The sequence below is a fragment of the Schistocerca gregaria genome, chromosome 4, assembly GCF_023897955.1.
Source record: "Schistocerca gregaria isolate iqSchGreg1 chromosome 4, iqSchGreg1.2, whole genome shotgun sequence".
Taxonomy (NCBI): domain Eukaryota; kingdom Metazoa; phylum Arthropoda; class Insecta; order Orthoptera; family Acrididae; genus Schistocerca; species Schistocerca gregaria.
The window spans coordinates 301,063,160-301,080,822 of record NC_064923.1 but is presented as its reverse complement, the minus strand read 5'-3'; the positions used below and the strand labels follow the sequence as shown (position 1 = coordinate 301,080,822).

At 44.6% G+C, this 17,663-nt stretch overlaps 1 protein-coding gene across 1 annotated transcript in view; it reads right to left on the bottom strand.

Annotated features, from left to right (window-relative positions):
- Positions 1-17,663, bottom strand: part of LOC126267693 (transmembrane channel-like protein) — a 269,360-nt gene that overhangs the window by 164,057 nt on the left and 87,640 nt on the right. Inside the window, exon 6 of the mRNA XM_049972995.1 lies at positions 10,020-10,208. Within this exon, the coding sequence (XP_049828952.1) occupies positions 10,020-10,208 (189 nt within the window). The remainder of the gene's footprint in view (positions 1-10,019; positions 10,209-17,663) is intronic.

The window sequence follows — 17,663 nt, the reverse complement described above, 5'->3', positions numbered from 1 at the left end:
GTAGTATTGGGTTGGTGGTATGATGAGTGACAATAACGGAGTGAGATAGACGTGCCCTTCAGGAGACTGGGTACTTTTCCGGCTCCATCTCATGTGAAAAATATTACCTTTTTTCATGTAAAATTTCTTTTGTACTGGGCGGTTATAACTGAAATGTAGCTACTTACGGAGATCCAGTGTGGGCTGTAATTATCGTACGGCAGCGAAAGTTGGTAGATATGCTGATGCATTAATGCGGAACCGATTGATGCCGAGAAAAAAATTAGTTTCAATTTTGGCCAGTAGGTGCTAACTACGAGCTTACCTGGGCGAAGATTCAATTAAAACTACAGGCACCGAGCAGAGTTCAAATGGTTCAAATGGCTCTGAGCACTATGGGACTTAACTTCTGAGGTCATGAGTCCCCTAGAACTTAGAACTACTTAAACCTAACTAACCTAAGGACATCACACACATCCATGCCCGAGGCAGGATTCGAACCTGCGACCGTAGCGGTCGAGCGGTTCCAGACTAAAGCACCTAGAACCGCTCGGCCACACCAGCCGGACCGAGCAGATTACCATGTGATTATTAAAGTCCATAGTTTTAACTGAATCATCGGATGGCTGACGGAAAGTGTTTTGCACTGGAACTGAAGATGACCTGTAATTGTCTGTATGACGATACGACGTCCACGCTGACATCTGACAAGTCATAACGTCAGTGAACGGTATGGACATAAAGAAAAATTAAGATTCTTCGACTAAAAGGTCTGACGCGAAGCCCTGTGACATTAAATTGTTCAAATTCGACAACACAGATGAGTTTGGTGCCGCCACGGGAAGAGGTAGGCCTCCTACCCCGCTGGAAGTTATTGACGAGGTTGCTGCTGCTGTAATTGACAATGCATCACTTGTTCCGGGTAGTGCTAGTGCTAGTGCAATGTTTTTCGGTCAGTATTAGACTGGTACCTGTACAGGGTCCAGACGATGCAGCAAATGAAACCTCATGAACCGCAGAGGCCTTTTGCCGGCCGCGGTAGCCGTGCGGTTCTGGCGCTGCTGTCCGGAACCGCGGGGCTGCTACGGTCGCAGGTTCGAATCCTGCCTCGGGCATGGGTGTGTGTGATGTCCTTAGGTTAGTTAGGTTTAAGTAGTTCTAAGTTCTAGGGGACTTATGACCTAAGATGTTGAGTCCCATAATGCTCAGAGCCATTTGAACTTCTTCTTTTTTTTTTTTTTTTTTTTTTTAGAGACGTTTTGAATTTGCGCTTCAGTTTCTGGTATCGATTGAAGTTGTTGACATCTGGAAGGCAATATTCTGTCGAGTAAAGAGTCGGTTTTTACACTACAGGGCACAGTGAATACACAGAACTGCCGAATTTGTGGTGCTGTTAAACCGCTCGTTCTGCACGAAGAGCTATTGTACTCTTAGTATGTGACTGTGTGATGTAGAATCAAAGCACTTTTACTATCGGTCCGTTTGTCTTTGAAGATAATGCATCAAGAGGGGCTGTCAGGTGTGCCGTGACGTTTACACGTTACCGAGACCTCCTTGAACATAATGTAATTACTTCTTTGGAAGAGCGCGACTTTGTGGAAACCACATACCACATTTTGTAAGTCCAGTGAAAGATTTGCTTAATACAACCTTCCACGAGGGTGTAATCTCAGTCACCCGATCTGAAACCACCTGACTCTTGACTCCAGACACATCTGAGAACCCATTTTCTTATCCGAAGGGCAGTATACATTTGTTCAGATTCTACCGGAAGTGCTGCTATCAACTTTTGATCACGTCCTTTTACGTACGCAGCATCTCGTCGACGTCTCAGGTGCTCATACTGAACAAAGTGCGTAAGAAGTATGTAATAATAAATTCAACATTATGGCTATCTCACTTTTTGATCTTTCCTTCCCACGTCCCGTTGCTAATCCGTTACGCATGGAAATACTTTTAGAAGTATTTCTTGTATTCACAGCACCAGATTTGCACCTGGTGGCCAAAACTGGAACTGGATCACTGACGAATCTACAGCCACACCTTCTCTTGCACTTCTTCGTCCGACTGAAACCGACGTCCACGTATGTCTTTCTTCACGTCGCCGAAGATGTGAAACTCAGATGATGAAAGATCCGGTCCGTACGGAGGATGTTGCAGGTCATCTCCGCCAAAGAAATACCCAGCTTTTCACACAAGTTCCTTTAAGGCCATGATGACCTTCTTCTTCAAGTGCAGGAGCCTTCTGCTCGTCGAGTTCCTCGAGACTGGAATGAGAACTAGTGCTCACCGTTATGGAGACACTTTGCAGAAACTGCAGCGCCATAAGTCAAAACGCCCAGGAATGTTGTCGGACGGAAACATCCTGTTACACAATAATGCCCGCCCCCACACTGCGAATTAGAAGAAGGCTACACTTCATCGACTTGCCAATTGGACGAAGGCTACGCTTCATCGACTTGGTTGGGAAACTCTGCAACATTCTCAGTGCAGCCCGGGTCTTTCACCGCGTGATTTCTTTGGCGACGTGAAGAAAGCCATGCGTTGGACGTCGGTTTCAGTCGGACGAGGAAGTTCAAGACTGGGTTGCCTTTGTGGATCCCTCAGCGTCGGACGTCGTTCTACGAAAGAAGACTTGATCGTCTCGTCTCCCAGTGGGATACATGACTTAACGCGTGTGATGACTACTTTGCATAAAACCGTTCCTTGGTCCAGTTGTGGAGAGTGTTTTCATTTGACTTGCTCCTCATATCTTCAAGTGACACCTCGATCGAAATTTCGGGGAGCTATCGCTGCCTTTTCTTGCTTCATAACTGAGAACTTTTCAAGTTCATTCTCGGAACTTTCACGAGTTTTATACAAAGTAGTAAGTTGCCTACTAGTGAAATACAGTATCTATACGTTTAAGACATTTGTATAGAAATGCTCACCGGGCTCGATGACGCAGTCAGTAAACACTGGACTAATAAATTAAAGGTCTGTGACTCAACACTAAAGTTATCCTAGGTTTTCTTTCATTTTTCGCTGTTTTCGTATTTGTTAATTATTTCTCACTTTGAGAAATGCCAAGTGGCACCAGGATGTGCAGTCCATCTTAAACTGGAGAAGCCAGTTCTAAGTTTAGGCTATCATTCCCTGCTGGTCCTCTTTGGTATGGGTCCCACATGCTTGAGAAATCTTCAAAGACGCATGACTATTTTGTAAACAGTCTCCTTTGTAGGCGCCCACTTTAGCAGTTCTTGGAGCATGCCACTTTACAATCCTGGAATTAGTTTCCCGTTCAGTTTAGGAAGATTGAACACTTTTATCGTAGCCTCTTTGCCTATAGCACTTACATATTACTGACAATGTTATGGTGCCTATTTCTTATCAAATTTTTGTGTGTGAACCGAGCACACCAATTCTTTACAAGACGTTGTCTCTCTCATACACCGAAAAAACATGCATTTAGGAGTTTACAGCAAACGATGCTCTGGTGGCAGTGAGAAGTTTCATGGAAGTATTTAATATGCGACGCACGTGTCTGAACACTTGCGAAACTCCTTCACCACTTTGTTACGAACTCCATTTTGAGTATTGCTGCTAAAAAGGGAACACAGTACAGGGAGCAAACTGAAGCGAGCAAGCTGCCTTTCTTAAGACGTTACTTATCTTAGCTAATCAGCAGGCCCGATAAAGGTCTGCTCCAGAGGACTGCTCGCAAGACTGTAAGAGATTCTGCCCAGCGTGGATCCACTTTATAGGACCTGCTTGAGAGACTTTCCTGTTGTGCTGCTTGGGTAACGCGCATATCGGATATGGTAACGAGCTTAAATGCATTTGCGCACGTAGCGAGCTGAAGTACATACATAATGTGAAAGGAGTAACAAAAAATGTCGAGATTTACATTTATAACGAGCTAGTAACTCTAGAATCATCATCCTCTTGCTCCCGCCGCTTCTCGGCGACCACATGCGTCCATATTTAACGAACAATATGAGTCCAGTTTGGGCCAGCGTCTCGCACTTAAGTGGACACAGTGCATGTATCCATAGACAGATGATCCTGCTTCATCAACTTTCCCCGAGGTTATAAATGATTTCTGCCAACGATTATTTTCAATATTTGTGTCTTTTGACATTTTGATGTTTGTTCTCTGTGCTCGACAACACGTTGCCTTAACTAGATAATCTAGTTTTAATTTTCTCCATTAGCTGAGTCGTCTTTGTTCGTTTGATTAGAATACAGCCCTACGCATATTACTGACTTAGATCACCTGAACAGACTTCCCACGCTTCCTACCACATTCCCAAACTACCTTGTACACTAGGCAATCATCACAGCGTACGTGGAAGACCTGAACACCTCAAGATCTTACCCAGTTAAACTTTTACCTCTGATACTATACGAAATCCGGGATGTATACTACACATGTGGAATAAATACACACATCAAAAAAAGTTTTGCATCTCCCCTGTTCCCAATACTCCTGAAGGTAGACATTGATTGTTTATATTGTATCACAGGCACATTCCCTTTCCCCCCTGTGGGCCCTGGGGTTAGAATAGGCCCGAGGTATTCCTGCCTGTCGTAAGAAGCAACTAAAAGGAGTTTCACACCTTTCGGCCTGTGTGTGATGGTCCCAACTGGGGAAGGGAGCCATACATGGTGCGTAGTGTCCGTCGTGTATTGAGATCTTTAGCCCACTTTCTCGTCGTGGCATTGCAGTCCCTCTCACCCTCCACCTCTTGAGCAAGGACACCTTCCTCTATGCGTTTTCCCCCACCCACTACGCAGTGTCGTTTTCTGCGCCGACTAGGACCATGGAATTCTTTACACCTGATATCCAGTGCGGTAGCGAGTCCGTTGTGATGGGGCCGCCATGTATCCTGTTGGTTACAGCCCCCTGACTACACAGGGATCGCTCTGCTGATGCCTGCGCCTTTAACTCCCCACGTATGCCAAGGAGTAGATGCCAACCACTCTGGGACATCGGGACTCCCAGCAATGGCCATCTCGTCAGGTGGCCTTTGCTGCGTTTGGGTGGCGTCCATGAGGAGGGCCCCTGGTAGGAGTGGGTGAAATCAGGGCGGATGACGTGCGATGAAGCGTACCACGTCATCATTTGCTGGTGAACAAAACTCCAGCAGTCTCTAAATGTTCTAAGTCTCAGTACAATGGAAGGAGGTATGATTCTAAATCGTTCCCCTCCCTGGCTACGCCATGGGAAGAACGCCAGGCTAAGGATGGTAGCAAACCTTATTCGCCCCGGTACCACGTATGTACGAGAGCTGATGGGGACTCCTTTGTCTTGATGAAGCCTCAGTTTTTGTAGTGCATTTAGAGAGCAAGTTTGGGGAGGTGGAGGGACTTGCTGTCAGGGTCAGTCTTGATAAAATCGGCATCCTCTGCTCAGTCATGAGCATTACTCGTTTGTGACAAGCTGGGGGGATGTTTCCGTTACCATCACCTCATAAAAGTTTAAATGTGGTCCAAGTTATTATACGCCACAATGACCTTCTTTTGCAGTCTGACGTCGAACTGTGCGCCAGCTTAGAGTGACGAGGAGTTTATTTCGTCCAGCACGTCCATCGGGGTCCGAGGGATAATCAACTTGCCACAGGTGCCTTCATCTTGGCCTTCGAGGGTGACACATTACCTGCTGTGATGTCAAGCCGTATATCCCTCCCCGAATGCGGTGATTTACGTGCTGGAAGTTCGGCCATATGTCTTCCTACTGTACTTCCAGCATCACATGTCGAGATTGTGGACGTCTATCGCATCCCAATACTACATGCACCCCGCCTCTCATCTGTGTCAACTGCAGAGAGCATCATTCCCCTTGCTTACCAGATTGCAGGATTTTACAGCAAGAAAGGAAAATCATGGAATACAAGGCTCTGGACCGACTGACCTACACTGAGGCTAAGAGGGAATTTGAGCACCTACATCCTGTCGCTATGACCTCCTCTCATGCCTCCGCTATGAGAACAGTTGTAGCCTCATCAGTTCCATGAGTTCCAGTCCACTCTCAGAGCCGGAAGACTAAACCTGCCACCTTGATGTTGGGGGGGGGGGGGGGGGGCACTTCCCTCACTGATGCTCCCTCACCACCTACATCTGGAGCACTGACTTCCAACCATCAAGGACACCAGTCCCCACCTCTCAGCCAGAGAAGCGTAAGACTTCTTCAGCTCCTCTCGCTAGGAAGGGGTCTCTTGGGTCACGCCATTCCCAGGTTTCTGCTAGTGGGAAAGATGACACCTGCCAGTGGCTGAATGCCCAAAAGCAGCTGGTCATAGGGCTTCATGATCATCTTCAGTCCCGGAGACTGAATCAGTGAAGCCCTCTCAGCCAGGAAAACCCACGGATCGGTGAGAAAAATCCAGAAAGAAGACCTCCAGCACCAACGGAAATGCGGTGGCACCCACACCATCGCTGCGTGCAAGCTCTATGTCTGAGGATGAGGTGAAGATTCTGGCATCTGCTGAGGACCTAGATGTCTCCAGACCCTCAGACACAATGGATATAGCCTGTTCAGGAAATGTCGGTGGCAGCAGGTGATCCTGAGGCGTAGACTACCTCATTGTGTGTTTCATGCCTTCTCGGTCTCACGATCACGTCATCCTCCAGTGGAATTGCGGCAGTTTTGTCCACTACCTGGCTGAGCTATGGCTACTGTCAAGCTTTACACCTGCTTTCTGCATTGCCCTGCAGCATCAGGGTCTCCGTGTGTGTGTTTCCATTCTACCGCCGTAACTGTCGCGCTGGCCACTACTTGGCTACCAGCGGAGTGCAAACCACAACCATTATAATAAGCTGAAGTGACCATGAAGTGATAGTTATAGGCGCGGCTGGCACGGACACTTACCGAAACAAGCGTCCCAATGGTGGGAGGAAAGGGAACTCAGCGAAATCAAGCATCCTGGTGGGAACAGAAAACTATTACATGCGCATCGTTGTTGCTGGATCTCGCTAAATCAAGTTTCTAACGATACTGAAACGGCTAATCACATTGTGCTGTACAATCAAATTTGCAACACTAAAGTAAATTGCGAACGTAAATATCAACTGTTACAACACAAAGGTTTATTTTTGCATCATAAATGAAATGGAGGGAAAAATGCCTCGGTTCTTAATTGCAAAATCAGGCACATTTTATATTATTTGCCAATTACAGCGCCTTTTACCTCGAATGGAAAACCATGATTTGAGCAAACAGTAGTCATTTCTTGTAGTAGAATAGAAATATGCAATAAAAATTGGGGTGGGAAGGGGAGGATTTTATCATTGGGAATAAACAAAGTTGACACCGCCCATGCAGGAAGGGTGGTTAGGAGGTGGCCAGTTCCAGCACAGACGGATATCCCCTTTACTAATATTAAATTTCCACCTGGAACATTACTTTTTTCGTACGATGCGTCGCTTTCGAGATATATAGTTGTTTTAAGCAAAAAAAAACTGTATATAAAAATGACAGCTATCCACAGAAAAGGCAGACCTGCACTCCTATATTTTGTAATGTGATGGATGTATAATTAAACTTTTCCTATTTAACATATTATAACACGGAAAATAATTACCGTACGAGTACCAAATTTTGTAGCATTAATGTCCAGAGTATGGGGTGCATGATCATGCATCACAGCGCCACCGTGCAGATACAACTGTGACCGACAGGTGCTGTGATCAGTCATCGTCATTGATAGTCTCACGCACCTGACCAGGTGCAGTGCACTTCTTGACGTGTCAGCATGAGCTTGGACAAAAGGAGCAGGGCATTATTGGTCAAGCTCTATAATGAAAATGGTAATGCTGCACTTCGAAAATATGGCCGGCTGAAAGGATTACTGAAGGGTCCTCTTTCTCCACCTGCTGTGTGGGACATGATGAAGTTCTGATAAACTGGAGAACCGGGCGTCGCTCCGGGAAGCGACCGACGACCGGTTGCACCACAGGTGGTTGATGAAATTGCTGTTATGGCAGACAACACTGCGCACAGTTTCTTATCACCAGGCAGTGCGCGTGCTGTATCACGACAGCTGAACATCCCGCAGTCCAATGTGTGGAAGATGTTTCGTACCATTCTCAAATGGTTTCCGTTCAGATGGTTCAAATGGCTCTGAGCACTATGGGACTTATCTTCTGAGGTCATCAGTCACCTAGAACTTAGAACTACCTAAACCTAACTAACCTAAGGACATCGCACACATTCATGACCGAGGCAGGATTCGAACCTGCGACGGTAGCGGTCACACGGTTCCAGACTGTAGTGCCTAGAACCGCTCGGACACTCCGGCCGGCTGATTTCCGTACAAGATCGATATCGTAACACAGATTGCACCAGAGGACGTACTACGACGAGTTGACTTCGCTCTCTACTTTCTGGTAAGGAAGTTGACGAGGGCTGACCCTGGACCATCCTATGGATAGATGAAGCTCATTTTTCTCTGATGGATGAGGTGAACACTCAGAATTTCCGAGTGTGGGGATCATCACCTCCACTCACTGTGTATGAACTTACTCTGTTTGGTGAACGTGTCACCGTATGGAGTGGCTTCAGGGCTATATCATCATTTGCCCATTCTGTTTTGAACAGGCTGGCGCTCAAGGGCCAAAGACGTGCAATGTGACTGGCCAGCGTTACTGCGATACCCTTCGCCAGCATTTCATACCCGCCGTACAGGCGAGAGACGCATTGAACTAAACAGTTTTCATGCAACATAGGACCCCACCGCACATTGCTCATAAAATTCACCTGCTCTTCCGAAACACATTAATAAACGATCAAATTATCTACTACTCGTTTCCAAATGCTTCGCCAGCACGATCACCTCATCTCACTACCTGTGATTTCTGGTTGGGGGGGGGGGGGGTGGGGGGGGGCTACTTGAACGGAGGGTTTACCTGGGGAACATTCAGACATGTGGGATCTGAAGCTCAGCATATCAAACTCTTCTGGACCAGTATCGGTTGCAAAGCGATTTAGAAAAGATTGCTGTATGGTGTGTCAGGTGGCAGTTGACGCTAAATAACGAGAAGTGTGAGATGATTCACATGAGTTCCAAAAGAAATCCGTTGGAATTCGATTACTCGATAAATAGTACAATTCTCAAGGCTGTCAATTCAACTAAGTACCTGGGTGTTAAAATTACGAACAACTTCAGTTGGAAGGACCACATAGATCTTATTGTGGGGAAGGCGAGTCAAAGGTTCCGTTTCATTGGCAGGACACTTAGAAGATGCAACAAGTCCACTAAAGAGACAGCTTAAACTACACTCGTTCGTCCTCTGTTGGAATATTGCTGCTCGGTGTGGGATCCTTACCAGGTGGGATTGACGGAGGACATCGAAAGGGTGCAAAAAAGGGCAGCTCGTTTTGTATTATCACGTCATAGGGGAGAGAGTGTGGCAGATATGATACACGAGTTGGGATGGAAGTCATTACTGCAAAGTCGTTTTTCGTCGCGGCGAGACCTTTATACGAAATTACAGTCACCAACTTTCTCTTCCGAATGCGAAAATATTTTGTTGAGCCCAACCTACATAGGTAGGAATGATCATCAAAATAAAATAAGAGAAATCAGAGCTCGAACAGAAAGGTTTAGGTGTTCGTTTTTCCCGCGCGCTGTTCGGGATTGGAATAGTAGAGAGATAGTATGATTGTGGTTCGATGAACCCTCTGCCAAGCACTTAAATGTGAATTGCAGAGAAGTCATGTAGATGTAGATGTAGATGATGGGCGCCAATTAAGTCCCTTTTGTAGCAGTAATGGTACCGGTATGTAACGGTATGATGAACCGTTGCAGCACATTAAAAGTGTTTCAGTCGAATTGATTCTGCATTATTTCTCCTTCCAATGTCCTCGACACAAATGCTACCAAGTTTGCTCCTCGTAAGGTAATTAGTTTTCCCGTTGTAACGTGTTAAATAGGGGAAGTTTACTTATAACCACAAGGTATTCATTTTGAGGAGCAGCAGACCAGTGACATTACAACATTGCACTTCGGCAGATGCACACGCTGATAGCTCTGACGGATGTCGCGCCGCGCTGCGCTCACCTCTGGGATGGCGACAAAGGCGACCAGCAGCACGGTGATGACGAGGTTGACCCAGAAGAGCCAACGCAGGAAGGTGAAGTAGGAGGCCACCACGGAGCCGAAGTGCGACTCGATCTGCTTGATGCGCAGCTCCCACGGGATCAGCGCGTTCATCAGGTTGTCCAGCTCGCGCCGGGTGTGCTGCCACCGCTGCACAGAGACAGCCAGACACGTCCCACATCCCACTCTGCTCACACATAGCTACTTTTATTGTATTCCTGTGAACCGCACAATGTCGCACTGTTGGCGATATGTACGAGGTGCGACAATAAAGCAATGAGACTGATTTTCTCTGCAAGATGTGGCAACCCTGCAGGCTTGCGTAGGCACAATATCTTTGACCTTGCTCTATAAGCTGTTTCTAGTCCAAGCGGCACATCGATGCAACTGCTCAGTCGTGAGTTGTGCTGTAATACGTTAACACGTGTTTGTATCTCTGGTCACGGAAATGGAACAGCATAATACTGCGCAACGGTATGTCATTTCTTTTTGCATTAAAATGGGTGAAAACGCGACAAATTATGGTAAGCCTCAGAAGGCTTTTGGAGAGGAGGTTATATGAAGGGCCCAAGTTTTTCGTTGGCATAAAATGTTTAGTGAAGGCAGAACGAATGTTGAAGATGAAGACCACATTGTGTGTGTGTATGTGTGTGTGTGTGTGTGTGTGTGTGTGTGTGTGAAATCTTATGGGATCAGGTCATCAGTCCCTAAGCTTACACACTACTTAACCTAATTTATCCTAAGGACAAACACACACATACTTGGCCAAGGTACGTGAATTCGTATGATCTTGTCGAAGATTATCCGTGAAAATGATTGAAGAAGAACTGAACATCAATCGAGAAACGGTTCGTCTAATAATAACTGAAGATCTTGGTATGAGAAAGATTTGTGCAAAAATGGTCCTCAAAAATCTCACACCACAACAGCGAGAAACACTGAAAAATGAGGCAGCCGATCTGTTAGATCAAACGGAAATCAGTCCAGAATTGTTGAGCCGTGTTATCACGTGCGATGAAAGTTGCTTTTTTCAGTACGGTCCAGAGACAAAACACCAAAGTTCGCAATGGTCCTCAAACGCATCATCCAGACAAAAAAAAAAAAAAAAAGCTCGCATGTCAAAGTCACAAGTGAAATGCATGCTAGTTTGCTTCTTTGATTCCAGGGGAATTGTTCATAAATTGTAGGTGCCTCCAGCACATACAGTTTACCAATATTATTACAAATAAATTATGGAACGACTTTGTAAAATAGTTCTTTGTGTCCGCGCCAACACTGCTGATAACTGGATTCTGCATCACGATAATGCGCCATCCCATACTGCTCTGTCAGTAAGCAATTTTTAACCTCAAAACAAATTTCAGTACTACCATAGCCAACTTATTCACCAGATATCGCTCCGTGCGACTTTTTTCTATTTCCAAGAGTCAAAACGGCGGTCAAGGGACACCATTTTCAAACAACACAAGATCTCCTAAAAAGTTGTGTCGAGGCTTTTGAAGGATATTACAGAAGATGAGTTCCAGAAATGTTACCATCAATGCAGAAGCGCTGGAAAACGTGTGCGCAATGAGAAGGGAACTACTTTGAAGGAGACGACGCTAAACTTGACCAAAACGGTAAGCAACATTTTTTTCACACCAGTCTCATTACTTTATTGTCGCATCTCGTATACCAAAAACGTGTTTATGTTGGTTTATAATCGCTTAGTGGACAAATGGACATTTCTCGCTATTCATTTTGTCAATCTTCTATTAGAAACGGAAACAAAAAATGAACTGTTTTTGTAGTGAAGTATAAAAAAAATTTCATTTCCATGTACTCGTGAAAACTCCACTGAAATTATGAATTGTCGTACAAAGAAATACGTGCGATGTACAAATGTGTAATTACAGTATCCAGTTTAAGAAACATGATGTCGGGCACTTTCAGCACGCTGAGCGCAGTTCCTTCGCATGTCTACATTGCGACTTTGTAAACGTCTCTGTGCCGAAAACTTTTCATAGCTCTATGGACGGCTATAGTTTTCGCCTACAGCCTCGCAGTTGATAGTTGTCAAAAGTACAGCCAGGCGTCAGGGATTTCCTTGACTCGACTGGAGAAGTATCTTAGTTATAAGGAATGTATGTATTATAACTTCATGCATGATGACGGAATTTTTCATGGATGTCATCGTCTACGAAGACATGTCTGCTGATCTATGTGTCCTACAATGGTATAATTTTGTAGGTATATTCAGCAGCGTCTGTGGGTACTGCCAGCTAAATATACTCCGAATAGAGTTAGAAGAAAAGCCATGCACAACGCAGCAGTTTTTAACGCATCTCAATGTTTATGACGTCATATCTTCTGAACTACGATAAGTAGATGGTTTTTACCTCCATACCTCCAAAGCGATGATTGCTGGTTGCTGACAACAAGGGATACTTGCATACACACACACACACACACACACACACACACACACACACACACACACACACACACACATCCATTTTTTTAATGTGAATGCACATTATCACGTAGCAAACATTTCAAAGCTCAGCGACTGTGTACTGAATTTATGAACAACCGCTGCAGTTCGTGAAAAGCTATCAATTTTATACATGAACAGTCTCGGCTTTCACACTTAAGCTGTTTTCTAATAGAATTCAAGACATAAAGTGCAAATGCAACCAGTCCTTCATTATGATACAATGAATATTTATCTTAAAAAACCGAAATTTATGAGTTCCAACGTGAAAAAAACATTATATTTACACATATAGACAGTATGCACACAAAAAAGAAACTATATACATATGTCTTACGTTGTGCTATAGTGAAGCAGTATCTAGTGATTAAGAAACTCAAAGTCGGGCAAATTGAAAATGATGTGCCCAATAATATTGGAAGAGAAACTGCGTACCATGATTAAAGAACTTACAGTTTCATTAATTAAAATAGGAAACGACTTTCTAATTCTTCATAAGAAGAGGGGATTATATAAAAGAAGTAGAAATTAATGTCCACTCGCAAAAATTCGTGGAAATGAACCTCATCAAGCTGTGCACACTAACAAACATCAGTTTCCTGGAAACGTGCCGCCGCTTTGTTGATAACTTTCTTCAAAGGAACTTCACAATGTCCTACTGCGTTCAGGCATTATTGAACATGCACTTGTCTTATCACTAGTCCACATCGCATTTATTACACGCTAGCGGCTTGTACAGTTCCTTGTGTTTAACTTCAACGCTAGAAGACGTAACTTTTAAGCTTTAGGTGGACGCACCTTCCTCTGTAGAAATTTAGGAATTTCATTGAATTTAAACAACTACCTTTACGTCCGAATTGGCAAAGCACGCAATTAAAATTTTTTAACATGTCCAAATATAATTCCTTTTAACATGAAGGCAAGCCAATAATTTTATTTTATCAAAGTGTACAGGTTTAATAATCACGATGCGCACATTTTGCTCTGCGACGATAATGGGCACACCGCTTTTAAATCTGTCCTTCACTTTCTTAAATATCTGACTCTTCTTCTTCGCAGCGCACTGTCAACCATAATTTTATTTTCTCTTTCTAATATTCTTATACTGTTACCTGTGTAAAGTATCACGTCGGAAGTCCTACATTTCTGTTTTGTAAATAATTTAAAAATTCATTTTATTATTATGTACAACATTTGGTTACACTTACAATTCACTTTCAGATACCACCAGAAAACAGTTTCAATACGAAAGCTTTTGGTCACGGACTGAACTAAAGTACTTTTTGGTAACCGGAGCCATTATTCATTGATAATTTTTTTAAGCATTTATTCATCAGACAAAGTAATAATTCAGGCACTGATTTGCTGGTTTTGATGGTCATGTAAACCATGTATTTCAACTGCAGCAATTGTTTAATATAATGTCGCAGAAGCATTATAACTGAAGATGATGACAAGAAAACGGTAGACTTCTCCATCGAGATACGTTATCGTGCTCTACAATGTAGAACTGATATTCACAGAAGCTACGCCTGCGTCGGTGTATACGATAGCTTGACGAAATGTGATGCCCCCGATTTTTTTATGCTAAAACTCTTAAAGCCATTTAAATAAAACAGTCTACATCTTTATTTTTCTTGCTACATATTTATTTCTTAACGCATTTACCTTACCGACGGACGCGTTTCTCCCAAGGAGAGACAAGTTTGTTGATACCGTCACTAGGATGTTTGATTCTGTCGATATAGCCACAACCTCGCCCCTATTCGCGCCGCTTCGTCACCATCAAAATGAAGTCCTCGAAGGTGTTATTTGAGTTCTGGAAAAAGACGAAAATCGGATGGGGCCAGGTCGGAACTGTATGGAGGATGATCGATGACAGCGAACCCACGGCTTCGGATTGTTGCATATGTCACAGCGTTAGTGTGTAGTCTGCCACTGTTATGCTGATGTAGAGGGTGTTCCATGTGTGGACTAACTCATCGAATCTGCAACTCGATTACAGCACATTGTTTCTTACGCACCACCAGAGCTATCGTTACAAACCGCCATGTTACAAGCTACAAGTCGTAGTCCTCTAGCAGCAGAGTGCTGCAAATACACTCCTGGAAATGGAAAAAAGAACACATTGACACCGGTGTGTCAGACCCACCATACTTGCTCCGGACACTGCGAGAGGGCTGTATAAGCAATGATCACACGCACGGCACAGCGGACACACCAGGAACCGCGGTGTTGGCCGTCGAATGGCGCTAGCTGCGCAGCATTTGTGTACCGCCGCCGTCAGTGTCAGCCAGTTTGTCGTGGCATACGGAGCTCCATCGCAGTCTTTAACACTGGTAGCATGCCGCGACAGCGTGGACGTGAACCGTATGTGCAGTTGACGGACTTTGAGCGAGGGCATATAGTGGGCATGCGGGAGGCCGGGTGGACGTACCGCCGAATTGCTCAACACGTGGGGCGTGAGGTCTCCACAGTACATCGATGTTGTCGCCAGTGGTCGGCGGAAGGTGCACGTGCCCGTCGACCTGGGACCGGACCGCATCGACGCACGGATGCACGCCAAGACCGTAGGATCCTACACAGTGCCGTAGGGGACCGCACCGCCACTTCCCAGCAAATTAGGGACACTGTTGCTCCTGGGGTATCGGCGAGGACCATTCGCAACCGTCTCCATGAAGCTGGGCTACGGTCCTGCAAACCGTTAGGCCGTCTTCCGCTCACGCCCCAACATCGTGCAGCCCGCCTCCAGTGGTGTCGCGATAGGCGTGAATGGAGGGACGAATGGAGACGTGTCGTCTTCAGCGATGAGAGTCGCTTCTGGCTTGGTGCTAATGATGGTCGTATGCGTGTTTGGCGCCGTGCAGATGAGCGCCACAATCAGGACTGCATATGACCGAGGCACACAGGGCCAACACTCGGCATCATGGTGTGGGGAGCGATCTCCTACACTGGCCGTACACCTCTGGTGATCGTCGAGGGGACACTGAATAGTGCACGGTACATCCAAACCGTCATCGAACCCATCGTTCTACCATTCCTAGACCGGCAAGGGAACTTGCTGTTCCAACAGGACAATGCACGTCCGCATGTATCCCGTGCCACCCAACGTGCTCTAGAAGGTGTAAGTCAACTACCCTGGCCAGCAAGATCTCCGGATCTGTCCCCCATTGAGCATGTTTGGGACTGGATGAAGCGTCGTCTCACGCGGTGTGCACGTCCAGCACGAACGCTGGTCCAACTGAGGCGCCAGGTGGAAATGGCATGGCAAGCCGTTCCACAGGACTACATCCAGCATCTCTACGATCGTCTCCATGGGAGAATAGCATCCTGCATAGCTGCGAAAGGTGGATATTCACTGTACTAGTGCCGACATTGTGCATGCTCTGTTGCCTGTCTCTATGTGCTTGTGGTTCTGTCAGTGTGATCATGTGATGTATCTGACCCCAGGAATGTGTCAATAAAGTTTCCCCTTCCTGGGACAATGAATTCACGGTGTTCTTATTTCAATTTCCAGGAGTGTAGATGGACATAAGGTGCAGAATGTTAATAAAGCATATTTTATTTAAAAAGGTTTAAAATTTTTAACATGAATAATTTGGGGGCATTACTTTTGAGAATGCCCTCGTATATAGCGAAGCAAGTGTAGCTTTTGTGAATATCAGTTTTACGTTGTAAAGCACGATAACATTCCTCGATTGAGAAGTCTACCATGTTTGGTTATTCTTTGTTTGTTCGTTTCGTAAGTGTTGATTCAACTGGAGAAAATTGCAATCATTGCACTGAATCACCGGTATCTGTTATCATCATCTTCAGATTTTATTGCTTCTGCGGCATTTCAACAAACGATTACTACAGTTCAAATTCGAGTTATGTCACGTGGTTAATATGAAGACCAACACCTGTAATTCAGTGCCAGCATTGTTACTTTATCTGGTGAATAAACATTTTTCAAACAAAAAAAAGTTTGATGAGTAATCGTTCGCGTTGCTGAAATAACTTTATTTCAATTCACGATCAAAGGCCTTCGTACTGAAGCCGTTTTTTAGTGGTATTTGAAACTGACACAGTAAAGGTAACCAAACATTGTACATAATGATGTAATGAATGTTTAAGTAACTTACAAAACAGGAATGTAAGAGTTTCGATGTGAGAAATGCTTAAATTTACCAATGTAGAGTATAAGGACAGAAGAAAGGGAAAGGAAAAATGTAGCTCACATTGCGCTGTGACGAAACAAAGTTAGCTGATTAAGAAAGTTAAAGTCAGCTAGATTTAAAAGTGACGTGAGAAATAAAATCGTGGTAAAAATGGGAGCGTCGTGATTATTGTGCATGCATCGAGAAGTCGAGTGTATTGTAGTAAATGGAGTTACTGCATCAACACAAACACTGTCCCATTAATGATATAAGTGCACCTATCAGGGCTAAAATGACTATACAGAGTAACATTTGTCTTTCTATGCTTAGTTTCAAGAATGTGTGAGCATCTAGATTGCAACTACGTGACATATGGACGTTTGGACCAATACTCTAACCTTGCTAGTACAGCCAAAGTGATTTAAGCGACCGCTCATAATAAGGGGGAAATCTGGGTAAAAAGTTCATGTCTGGCACAAATTTTCATTTGTCATAAGTAGCTGACTCCAATGGATATTCACAAAATGTGAATCAATTTCACGATTTCCACAGCTGTGAATGTTCTAAGACGGTGTCTGTTCCTTCAGACAAGCAAGCATGTGTGAAGGACATCCAAAAAATTTTCATGAGCCAATGATATACCAACGTCAACGGTGACTTACCTGGTAGTGATTCAGTTATCGTTCGTAATTTTGCTTTCACTTTTTTCCACAGATTCTTCTCTTGATGGCGCAATAGGGCATGCAGGGCCACCGTAGTCTTAGACATCTTCATGGTCTTCCTCGAATCACTTATACTATTCAGAAAGCTTAGTTTTACTCACAGAAACTATTTGACGTTTGGTAGACTTCTATGTGCTTTATTCTCTTTTTACAGACGAATACGACACAAATCCTCAAACCATATTAAAAAGAAAAAAACAGTCACTATGTCACAAAGGAAGTAAAATTTCTATCCATTATGGATGAGGATAACTACGACTGTGATGAAGAA